General features: G+C 43.0%; 1 protein-coding gene across 1 annotated transcript in view; it reads right to left on the bottom strand.

Annotated features, from left to right (window-relative positions):
• NEK6 (NIMA related kinase 6) overlaps window positions 1-12581 on the bottom strand; it is a 663914-nt gene that overhangs the window by 169792 nt on the left and 481541 nt on the right. The window contains exon 7 of the mRNA XM_078641833.1: window positions 1236-1344. Coding sequence (XP_078497959.1) covers window positions 1236-1344 — 109 coding nt within the window. The remainder of the gene's footprint in view (window positions 1-1235; window positions 1345-12581) is intronic.

A 12581-nucleotide genomic window follows, 5' to 3' on the forward strand; every position in this document is an offset into this window, starting at 1 on the left:
GAAAGCCATTGAATGAGAAGCAAGCAAAATAGATTGACAAGAAAGCCCACCAATGGGCTGGGCCAAAGCTCACTGTAAGTATGATGTATTGCGGACAATACGTCTTTGACAACAGACAGCTGAAGCGGTCTCTAGGGCAGACCTAAACAGAGTGTAATTGCTTGCTTGTGTTAAATGAACAATGCAGTTTCCTTATGCCTTGGAGTTAATTAGCGTGCTTTGCTTTCTGTATTTTATTAGCTAATTAACCACTCTGATATCTTGGTATGCAGTACTTAGTACTTACGCAGGGTAATGTTGAATAAATGTGACTGAAATACAGCACAGATACCACAGACATGCACCACCATGGTGTTTTATAGGGTTTTGCAAGAGGTCTGGAGAAGCATGCACAAAAAAAAAAAACAGAAAGAAAAGAAACCAGGACATGAAAAATCTACTAAGTCTGAGGAGCCAAAATACACTGATAAGAAAATGCACCACTGTGATATCGTATACAACAAAAATACTCTACTCAGGACCAAAACTTTCAATAAATGGTATCTTTTCGAATGCTTTTAAGTGAACTCTAGTGTTCCAGGTTTCATTAAAGAAGGGAGGGGGTGATGGAGATAGTGGAGGCGGACATGATATACCTGAGGCTTATTCAGCATGCTGGTGTCAGCTATTCTGTGCGACAAACGCCATCACGCACTCATGCTAAAGCGCCACTAAACCGAATGAACACAAATTTTCAGTGTTTGCTGCGTCCACTACTTTCAGTTTTCATCTTCTGAGACTTGCTAATGGCATCTTGGACAGGTCCGCCTAATACCAGTGTCTGGAATACAGAAGAGCCATCTTTGCTTCGACCTCCCAGGCACCAACCTCCATAGTCAACCAGATTGCGCAACCCGAAGCGGGATCCACTTTCCAAATTTGTTGCGACTCAGGCACTGAAGAGTGGAACATCAACACAATTGTTTTTCAGTGTGGGTGTTTGCTAATGGGAAGGTTTAATTAATACCAGTGTCTAGAATACAGAATAGCCAACTTTGCTTCGACCTCCCCGCCACCAACCTCCATGGTCAACCCAGATAGTGCAACCTGAAGCCAGATCCACTTTCCAAATTTGTTGCGACTCAGACACTCAAGAGTGGAACATCAACACAATTGTTTTTCAGTGTGGGTGTTTGTTAATGGGAAGGTTTAATTAATATTCAATGTATTAAAAAAAAAGAGAGATTTATTATTACCTCTGTGCATCACCCGGCGCGAGTGCATGTGTTCGACTGCGCTGCATAACTGCACAAAATATTTCCAGATTGTTCTTTCAGGTATTAACCGCTTCTGCTTCTTAAAATACTGGGGAGGGAAAGAGAGAAGACCAGTGAGCTCAACAGCCGACCATCTCACTGAGTTACTTGCGTTACTCACAAACGCTCTTTGCGCCCATCTTAATGAGCGCTGACAGAACTGTTTGTTTTTTAATACCATTTAACTCAATCCTGCAGATCCCCCTAATTAACAAACATTACAAATATATGCCTAACTGGATTTGACATTTTTGAATGGACACCAATTATATTTTGCATGAATTTTCCTAATTACCTTGTGAAACATATTTAATGCCTAAAAACAACAAATGCTTTGAAGATTTTGCCCAGAGCAAGACAAGGACTGCAAACAACACCAGTTCACAGTAACACGCACTGCTGATAGATAGGTTGCACATTGCAAACACCGCGTGGTATGCAAGGATCACGCGCCACTCTGTTTAGAATAAATAAAAAGTGTAATGTTAAGTATTTGTTTTAATAACGTTTCAACCACTTCAACTAATACAATGTTTACTGCACGGTGTTCATATTAAAGTAAGGAGCATTTCCCTTTCCTGGATATAATATCAAACAGATGGCTATGCAAATCTTCAAAAGGTATTTTTTCTTAGATTAAAAGCAAACGCCACTTTAAGTTGTCTGCACAACTCGGCTGTGAGCAATGAGTGCAACTTATGTATAGCTGTCACAACTGGTGTGCAAAAAGGTGGTCATTTTTACTGATTGCAGGTTTTGACTATTAGTAGTGAAAATAGTGCCCTTTGTTTAATTTTTTTCATTAAAGAGAAACTTGATATATTTTACATGTCAAATCGTAATTCTGTGATGTGTAAATACCAATACAAATTTAAATTAAAAAAATAAATAACACAGGCACCAATAAAGTAAACATCATTAGTAAATGTCTGCAACGAAGTTGTGCATTCTTCAGTTTTAGCCTTTAACATAAGCTTCCGTGTATTTCCTGACAGATAATATTTTAAAATACTATTTCTCGTCCTATTAAAATCATGCATAATGACGAGGCGCACCAAAGGCAGGTGACGCGCTGCAACTCGGCCCCATGAAAAGTGAATTTGACACCCTGCAAATCCTCTACTTTTCAACAAAACACAGGACACCACCTCTCAGCGCTGCAGATTTAGACAGACAAAATGCTATTAATGTCAGAATATTAGCGCCATTCTCATTAAGGAATTTAAAGCGAGGCTGCAGCGGCCCGCGTGCAGCAATCCTCTAAATGTCACGTCTGATCAGCTCCAGATGACATTTAGCAGGAAGTCTAAATTCTCAGGCGAGTTCCGTAGCAGCAGTCTGCAGCGTCGCCTTTATAATCCCTCATAAATAATGGAGCAGGCTGACAGAGATAGTCATGTTTTTATCACGATTGCACCTTCAGACTGCTGTTACTGCACTTCCTATTGTCTCCTGGATGCAGAATTTATTCACCCTGCACTATGTCTTAATAGACACAAAGATGCTCTCTCGTGACAATTATTCCTGTGATGTGTTTCTTACACCTCCGGGGTGCCAGGGATGTAACAGGTCAGGTCTCTGAGTGGCGATAATGAATCTGCAGTTATTTGTGCCGTCTCTAAAGTAAGAAAGAGAATGCGTGCTTCTAGCCAGTGACCTTGGGCCTGCGACCTTGAAAAGAGGAGATCAAGATGGAGAAGTCAGCCACATGGCTCATAAAAGGGCCCTCTTTGTGGGATTCTGGCCTGTGGTGTAAACACAGCATGTTGTACGTGCACACTTAGGGATGTGATGTCCAGAACAGCAAGTTAAGCTTCTATTAAAAAAAAAAAAAGGCAAAGCTCTCACCATTTGACAAGACATGTGGCTTTCAAAACATTATCTCTATTCCCTTTAAAGTGTGGGGTCCACCTATGCCAAGCATCTGAGTCAGATTTTCAGGATCTCAACTGATAAGTAAAGTTGTTCCATTTAAATTAGGGGTGGGTGGAATTTGCGTAGTCGTGCTACGCTAAGCTCTGCGAAACGGTAAAAAATCTCAAGCAGGCACGCAGAGTTCCGCAAACACGCAGAATGGCTTGTTCCGCCCATTCGCGGTTCTTTTTTCCTGTTCGAGAAAGCTGTTTGCGTGCTCGGAGGGAAAATATCTTACGAACATGCATTTTGAAAGCACGAACAAGGAAAAAATTCTACGAATCAGCGGATTTTTTTTTAGCAATTCCGCGTTCTCCGTGGAACGCGTAATTACCCAAATTCCACGAGCGGAACGGAATTTACCGCCCAGGCCTAATTTAAATCACTTGCATTTCAAGCCATGTTATTTGATGTTCCTGCTAATAAAAAATTATCTCGACCTGACTGACCTACGTTGACCCAAAAAACTACAATTCTCCCAGCAGGGACAACAGAGTCTCATCAGCCACAGGCTTCAAAAGGAAGCTGTTGCATGCCAGCAGACAGGGCAATGAGATAGCATTTCTCATAAAGGGTTCATATTTGTCACTGGTGTCTCCATTGGTAGGCAGATGTGTATACCTGCCACAATGTATTAATTTTCTGTGATTCCAAAGATCTACCTTAAAGTTGAATGATGATAAAGAATGAATGGATAACAGCTGGAGGGTTGTTCGAGGGGGTTACACTGAACTTGCAGTCACTAACCTACCTGCTAAATTTAGGTAGGTTCCACTCATTTCTGCAGCAAAGTAAAGTGCTGTGTGTTACAGCGTATTAGGCACTGGTGAATGAAAAATATCCAAGAATTATATATATTTTCTGGGCTACTTCTAGAATAGAAGGTACCAGCAGCATGCAGGCGCTCATGAGATACAGAATGGACTCTTTCAATATGGTCTTTCCGGCTCTGCACAAGAGGCTTCTGGAATGACCATTTATTTATGTGTTATCTCTCTTCGATACTGTGAAAAAGTGCTTCTAAAGGACCATTAGTCGCATCCCCCTGGGCACTCCTTCTGATTCCCTGTAAAGAACTAGGACTCCAAAAGTTGTTCGTAGTTGCTCAAACCTTTTTCTTTATTGTTAATCCAATTTTTTTATGCTTAATTAATGAAATGTATTCATCATTTCACTTTCTTTTTTCCTTATTATCTTAATATGGCATTGTTGCTTGCTCAACTCCTATGCATTTCGGGCTGAAAGCCCTTCCTCAGGAAGCATCACTATAATTCAAAGAATAACAACATAAACATTTATCCATCATCTGTTGTGGATTGTCAATACACAAAAATGCTAACAATGTTGTAACCAAATTGTCAACCCTTGTATACAGGGATTCTCTTGAACTTGAAACAGCGCAAAGAGACACGGGGTGTCTTATAAACAGTTCATCAGATTAAATCCAAATGTTAAATCCAATACTCAGAGAGGTTCCATGATTGTTTAATTCACATCAAATCAATAGTTCATCAATGTTTCGAAGGGACGTATACATCATCCAACTTAAAGGGTCATCCAGCAATTAATCCTCCCAATGCATTTCGGGCAGATGACTAGCCCTTCCTCAGGGGACAGCTCTACAAACATAAAAGAAAATATCCAGATATCATAGGTATTCAACTGACTTCTTTCTAAAACACCAACTGGTTCTAAATATGGTGTGGTGAATCTCATGCGTGTGAAATGAAACAATAAAAAATGTCATCAAAAACCATCAGAAACTAACCTGTGTCAGCAGTAAAAGACTAGGGTAAATGCCCGTGAGAGATTGAGGTTAAGACATTTCTTTGATAATGTCTTACCTGATCAAGCAACAATGCCATATTAAGATAATAAGGAAAAATGAAAATGAAATGATGAATAAATGTCATTAATTAATCATAAAAAATTGGATTAACAAGAAAGAAAACGTTTGAACAACTACAAACAACTTTTGGAGTCCTAGTTCTTTACAGGGAACCAGAAGGAGTGCCCAGGGGGGTGCGACTAATGTTCCATTAAAAGCACTTTTCCACAGTTATAAGCAGACGTCTAGGACGGAAGACGCCACCCGTGGAGCACCCAAAAATTTGACAAAAAAAAGTCTTTCAAAATTATATTGAACAATATTTAGGCTGTGCACCTGCACCAAGAAGTTTGTATCTCCTTTCGATATCCATCAGTCTGTGTACAATTTACAGCAACAGCCTGCTGTACAGTAAGCCGTATGACCGAACACACAAAAACCTCAGTAAACAGAGGTGCACCCTTAAGTACTACTGTCAGCTGTAGTAACATACATGGTTCATTGTTCATGATGATGACTGTGGGAGGACACACATTCTTGGAGCAAGACCCATGATTATGTAATGCCCTGCCAGTTATCCTGAGAGTAAAAGAAAATATCTCACACCCTATTGGATGCTGGCCAACGACACCATTGGACAGATCCTTCAGTTGGTACTTTACAAACAATGCAAATGTGTGCAGTAGCAATTTTTGGGTTCCACATGCACACACAGAAAATCAAATCACTGTTTCAAACACTCCCGCACTGCATTGAGTACATCTGGGCATGCAGAAACACTCTCAGAGATCTCACCCACATTGCCGTACAGCCGACATTTTAATAAACAGCCCTGGTAGGTGCAGTATCAATAAAGAACAATTTATATTTAACCCCTTTGATGCTGATGACGGCCCCCAGCCGTCATGCATCACGGGGCTCGTGTGCTGATGACGGCTGGGGGCCGTCATAAACCCGCCCACTCGCGATTCTGCCGCACAGGCTCAGAATCGCGCCCAAGGGATTAAATTTCAATGATGGACATTTCAACTTCACAAGAGCTACTGGTCAACAGAACTAGGCACTGGTGCTGGAAACAAACATCTACAATATACAAAAAAATGATGGAAATAATGCTTGAATTATTCTCAGCCTCTGGCAATTACTGGGCCACCCACGTTTTTACCCAGCCATATGCAAATCAGTCTTCACGTTGCTGCAATGGGAGCAGTCCAGCCCAAACTACCAGACCATGACCTCCCTGAACCAGAAAACAAGCAACCCAGGACTGGTTTCACCCTTATAGGGGCTCCTCAGTCAGGTATAGCTTGGTTCCAGAGTCACAGTGTGCACCGGACCCACATCTGGGCATGCCCTTCACACTTAGGGTGTCACCCTGAAGTATACAAAGAAGTGATGGATTATTGCAATCATTCCTCCCTTCTGTGTGTTTGATGTACGGCCCTAAGTGGACAGCTACACCCGACTACGTGCCCCAGTCAGGGCAAAACTGGCCTTGGTATGCTTGTGTTTCTGTTGGTCATGGTGGACAAAATAATGATGGGTTGGATTGGTACCCCGCACAATTGCCGCAAGTCGTGATTCTTTAAGCAAGCATCCTCCCATCACCTTTTTTTGTGTTTGGTGACAAATATCAGCCATTAAGAGTAAAATGGTCTGATGGTGTACTCTCTATCCCCACCCAAGTTCTAACAATTCTAGCCAGAGTAAAAGACGTTGTTGTTATATTACTGGAGGGTGTTCTACCTGAAGGGTTTGTTTTTGATAAATAGATTTTATTGAGTTTTAACCAACAATCTTGACAAATAGACATCCATGGCATATGTCGAGTATGATACAGGTGAAATATGACCAACCAGAGCAGTAGTACAGAAATAATACAATACAGTTCAGTTAAGTTATGGTGGTTCATTGTAACCCTAAAACATTAGACCCAACTATTTCCCCCACATCCGCCCATGCTTTTGGGGACATTGTCATGCCTCAAAGACCACACGCTCCTGCTGAGCGCACCTGTCCACTCCACTCCTCCACTGTGAAAGAGTCGGGGAGTAGGTGATAACCACCTTGCGGCTATGTCTCATTTTGCAAAAACAGGGGGGCTGTGCCCAGAAATGCTCTTTCAGCCCTTGTGCCACCAGTACCCTTAAACACTGCAAGAAGGATCATTAAGGGGGAGAAAGGAACCTCCCGTCCCAGAACATCAGAGAGGTCCTGGGTCGCCCCAGTCCAATAACTATGTATTCTTGTACAAGTCAACACAATGTGAAAGAAATCAGCTGGCCCAACTCTGCAACAGGGACAGGTGGAAAGGTGCAGGCCCGCTCAGCATAGACAGATGAGGGAAAGATATGTAGAATATAGATAATAAGTAGGTACCAATTGTAATTTCAAGGAGATAGGTTGCAAGGGGCCACCAGGGCGTCCCGTCTTTCCTCCTCCTCCAATGTCCGACCAAGCTCTCCCAGCAGGTTTTAAGGTGGTCCAGGGGACCTGAGGAATTAATGACGAGGGTACGATAAATCTGGGAGATGCCTTCGCGGCCAGACTACCCATAAGAAGTTTGGCTTCCAAGGGGTTGAACTAAGAGAGAAAGCGGGAAAACTGGTAACCAAGCAGGTAAAGGGCGCTCAATCTATCTTCAGAAAAATTACACTCAAAATTGTAAGTAATTGGTGCAGCTAGGTAGGAAGAGGGTGGTTACCAGACTACCCTCGAGTCACACAAATGTGTGAACAAATTCTACAAAATGGGGGATCCCACCTGCGCTCCTAAGTATCTATGCACCTCATTCGCCAAGCGTATATTCATAAAATACTTGTAATATAAGAACAACAAAAATATTAATTAACCATATCAATCATGTCATGATCAAATATTCACTGATCACTGGGTACAGTACAAATTCCTGTAATCCTGATGTTAGGTTTCCAATTATCAATCCCAGGACATAAAAATAATGCCCAAATAGTAATGTCCACAAAGAAAAGGTCTTTAATCGTTGAGTACTTCTTTTATTCTTGTATTGTCGTCAAACGATATCAATAATTCTGATTCACAGTCCATAAATCCAATTCACAACCAACACGTGTTTCGTCTGGCTAATCAATTCAGCCAATGACTTCATCAGGGCTGTGTTAAGACATCAAAATAAAAAAATATAATCAAAATCTTATATATATAAAAAAGAATTTTTTACTCTAAAAGCTTGAGTAAGTAAAGTACAGGAATACAAATTCCAGTGATACTGAGGAACGGAAAATAAAGTATCTACGCCACCAGGGTTATACAGTCACCAAAGTGCAAACCCATTAGATCCAAAGTATACTTCCAATATCAAAATTTCACCTTGATAAAAACTCAGTCCTATCATAGAGGGTTATCAAATCAGGTACACGTTGTATAGTCAATTCGTAATCTATGAACAAGTTAACATAGACAAAATACACGTAAACAATATAGTCACATTGTCAGATCATAATATCGACACCACATTATGTTCATCCCATAACCCCTTATATCTGAGAATTGGTCATCTTCCTAAAAATCTCCCAACTCACCAATTACTATCTCCACTGTAAAATCATAAGGATATTGTAGATTCAATATTAATCATAGTCCCCAAGTGAAGGAGCATATGTACACACAAATCTATGATAAGAGATTAAAAGAAATGGGTAATAAAGTTAAGTCTACATAGAATGTCATTATGGTAATAATGTTTATTTACAACTAACTCTCACCTATTAGTTTATATGGATATTCACAATACTCAGTACAAATAGTACTTGTCTATCTCACGTGTACTCATAAGTCCCAGGCACCCTACAAGAAAATACATTATTTAGTGTCTTGAAATATAACATGACCAGTAAATCAAAATAACCGCCAGTCTACTGCAATATATCTGTTCGAAATAATCGAGTTGTAAAACTCACCCACTATCAGTATATATTCGATGTATCCATCTATTTGGTGCGAGATCACGTTCCGAAAGGGGGAAAAAAAGGGGAAATTATACCGTACATTAGTACGCGTCTACGGTATAAAACAATAGTTAGAACGTTTGTACGTAGAGCCCTGACTCACCTGTTCTCTATAAGGTCTCGTCTGTATCAAAATCCGGCGTGCTGCGCCGTCGCCATCTTTGAATGGCTTTTTATAACTTAAAAAACGTGGGCGCCATGTTGTAATGTGCAAAATATTGTTTTTTGGAAGCTGAAGCCCTAAATTTACTTCTTATGTACTACGATAAGGACCCATAAGTTTTCATAAACTGCAACAGTATATATATTGAGGAATACAAGTAAAAAACCTCTTATCTCAATAACGGTAAGCCGTTAAGTTATATTACGCTAAAGGTCGCTTCATATTGGGGCTATCAAAGATGTGTATTACTTCAAGTCAAATTTAAGTTTTATTAATCTGTATACTTATAGTACAGAAAAAAAACACAGTTTAAAAATAAAATAAGTTATATATATTTTGGCTCGCTAGCTTATAACTAATAACCCAAGTATCGAACCCTGATTTGAGGTATGCATCTACAGGCGCGAATGCCATGCGTTACCGATGGTTTAGTCATTAGGAGTCTCCTGTTTCAATATCAGTCAATCGTCTGCATTACTAGATCTCCAAAGGCCAACTCGCATTCGTGCTATCATAGCGTGTATTCCTAGGCCTATGAACAATTATTTAATTTGGATGGCCAATAATTTTAAGGACCATGGAAATAAACAAAAAATAAAAAATAAAATAAACAATATAATGAGTCATAAATCATTATAGGCGCTAACCAGTATCGAACCCTAATATAAATGTACAAGAGGTTCTTGCGCCAAGTACAAACATCAGTTCCATTGGGTAAAACATAGAGTAGCCAAATATCAAGTACATCCGCTTAGGATTATGGTACCATAATGTGATGTCGTATAGTTTCAGTCCAATGTACACACATAAATCATAAAAATTATAACAAGCATTGAAAATGCAATAGGACTCGCAATAGAAGAGTTTGACATTTTTCGTTTTGCAAATGGATGAGTGGCGTTGCGTGGCTGAGTGGCGTTGCGTGGCTGAGTGGCGTTGCGTGGCTGAGTGGCGTTGCGTGGCTGAGTGGCGTTGCGTGGCTGAGTGGCGTTGCGTGGCTGAGTGGCGTTGCGTGGCTGAGTGGCGTTGCGTGGCTGAGTGGCGTTGCGTGGCTGAGTGGCGTTGCGTGGCTGAGTGGCGTTGCGTGGCTGAGTGGCGTTGCGTGGCTGAGTGGCGTTGCGTGGCTGAGTGGCGTTGCGTGGCTGAGTGGCGTTGCGTGGCTGAGTGGCGTTGCGTGGCTGAGTGGCGTTGCGTGGCTGAGTGGCGTTGCGTGGGTGAGTGGCGTTGCGTGGGTGAGTGGCGTTGCGTGGGTGAGTGGCGTTGCGTGTGTGAGTGGCGTTGCGTGTGTGTGTGGCGTTGCGTGTGTGAGTGGCGTTGCGTGTGTGTGTGGCGTTGCGTGTGTGTGTGGCGTTGCGTGTGTGTGTGGCGTTGCGTGTGTGTGTGGCGTTGCGTGTGTGTGTGGCGTTGCGTGTGTGTGTGGCGTTGCGTGTGTGTGTGGCGTTGCGTGTGTGTGTGGCGTTGCGTGTGTGAGTGGCGTTGCGTGTGTGAGTGGCGTTGCGTGTGTGAGTGGCGTTGCGTGTGTGAGTGGCGTTGCGTGGGTGAGTGGCGTTGCGTGGCTGAGTGGCGTTGCGTGGCTGAGTGGCGTTGCGTGGCTGAGTGGCGTTGCGTGGGTGAGTGGCGTTGCGTGGGTGAGTGGCGTTGCGTGGGTGAGTGGCGTTGCGTGGGTGAGTGGCGTTGCGTGGGTGAGTGGCGTTGCGTGGGTGAGTGGCGTTGCGTGGGTGAGTGGCGTTGCGTGGGTGAGTGGCGTTGCGTGGGTGAGTGGCGTTGCGTGGGTGAGTGGCGTTGCGTGGGTGAGTGGCGTTGCGTGGGTGAGTGGCGTTGCGTGGGTGAGTGGCGTTGCGTGGGTGAGTGGCGTTGCGTGGGTGAGTGGCGTTGCGTGGGTGAGTGGCGTTGCGTGGGTGAGTGGCGTTGCGTGGGTGAGTGGCGTTGCGTTGTTGAGTGGCGTTGCGTGTGTGAGTGGCGTTGCGTGTGTGTGTGGCGTTGCATGTGTGTGTGGCGTTGCGTGTGTGAGTGGCGTTGCATGTGTGAGTGGCGTTGCATGTGTGAGTGGCGTTGCATGTGTGAGTGGCGTTGCATGTGTGAGTGGCGTTGCATGTGTGAGTGGCGTTGCATGTGTGAGTGGCGTTGCATGTGTGTGTGGCGTTGCGTGTGTGTGTGGCGTTGCGTGTGTGTGTGGCGTTGCGTGTGTGTGTGGCGTTGCGTGTGTGTGTGGCGTTGCGTGTGTGTGTGGCGTTGCGTGTGTGAGTGGCGTTGCGTGTGTGAGTGGCGTTGCGTGTGTGAGTGGCGTTGCGTGTGTGAGTGGCGTTGCGTGGGTGAGTGGCGTTGCGTGGGTGAGTGGCGTTGCGTGGGTGAGTGAATGGTTAGCTGTTGCTTATGCGACGTATAGCACTTAATACTAAAGTAGGCAGACCTTAGCCTTTGTGAGAATAATAGCAAAATAAAAATAAAAACCAGATCAAGTCAAGGACGCAAACGTCACCATGCTATTGTTTATTTACTCAGATGATTTGCATAAAAATGTAACTTGTGAGCACGTTTCTCTAACTCTCCAATAATCCCATTACAACACTTTGCACAAATGAGATTGGGACTCATCCTTCCGAAGTCGAGAAAAATGTGCAACGCTGTGTTGTAGTTAATTTTTTTAATTAACAAAATGCAAATAATGTGGAGAGATTTCAAGTGATTCAGGAATGGGCGCCCGTGTAAAGAGAAAGTACGGCCGGCCTGGGCGGTGATGGTGACCAATTAATGGCACTTAAGACAACTTAACGAAAATTTCTGGAAAGGTAGAGAAGAATTGAAAACTTTAACAAGCAGTGAGACATACAGCTTATATTTTGGATGCACTCTGTTAAAACGCAGCAAATTATTTGAAAAGCGCAGTAAACATAGCGCAGCAACATGTACATGTTGATACAGTCTTATGTCCGGTAAAATATCAACATTAACCTTGCCTCATGTGTGGCTGATAGAGACGCCGTCGGGCATGTGGAATTTCTTTGGCAGCGGAGACCTACATGATAAATTAAAGTATCCGATCCACTACTGAGCATAATGCCGAATGAAGCAAGCATCGCGTAAAAGTATTGTGAGCACGTTTCTCTAACTCTCCAATAATCCCATTACAACACTTTGCACAAATGAGATTGGGACTCATCCTTCCGAAGTCGAGAAAAATGTGCAACGCTGTGTTGTAGTTAATTTTTTTTATTAACAAAATGCAAATAATGTGGAGAGATTTCAAGTGATTCAGGAATGGGCGCCCGTGTAAAGAGAAAGTACGGCCGGCCTGGGCAGTGATAGGGGAGGAGGGAGGAGAAATGCGAGTCACGGCAGCAGCAGCCTTTGATGTGCCTGCCGGCCAGCCGTGAATAATTAGGGGGTGAGAAATG

The sequence above is a fragment of the Lissotriton helveticus genome, chromosome 5_1, assembly GCF_964261635.1.
Source record: "Lissotriton helveticus chromosome 5_1, aLisHel1.1, whole genome shotgun sequence".
NCBI classification, from domain to species: domain Eukaryota; kingdom Metazoa; phylum Chordata; class Amphibia; order Caudata; family Salamandridae; genus Lissotriton; species Lissotriton helveticus.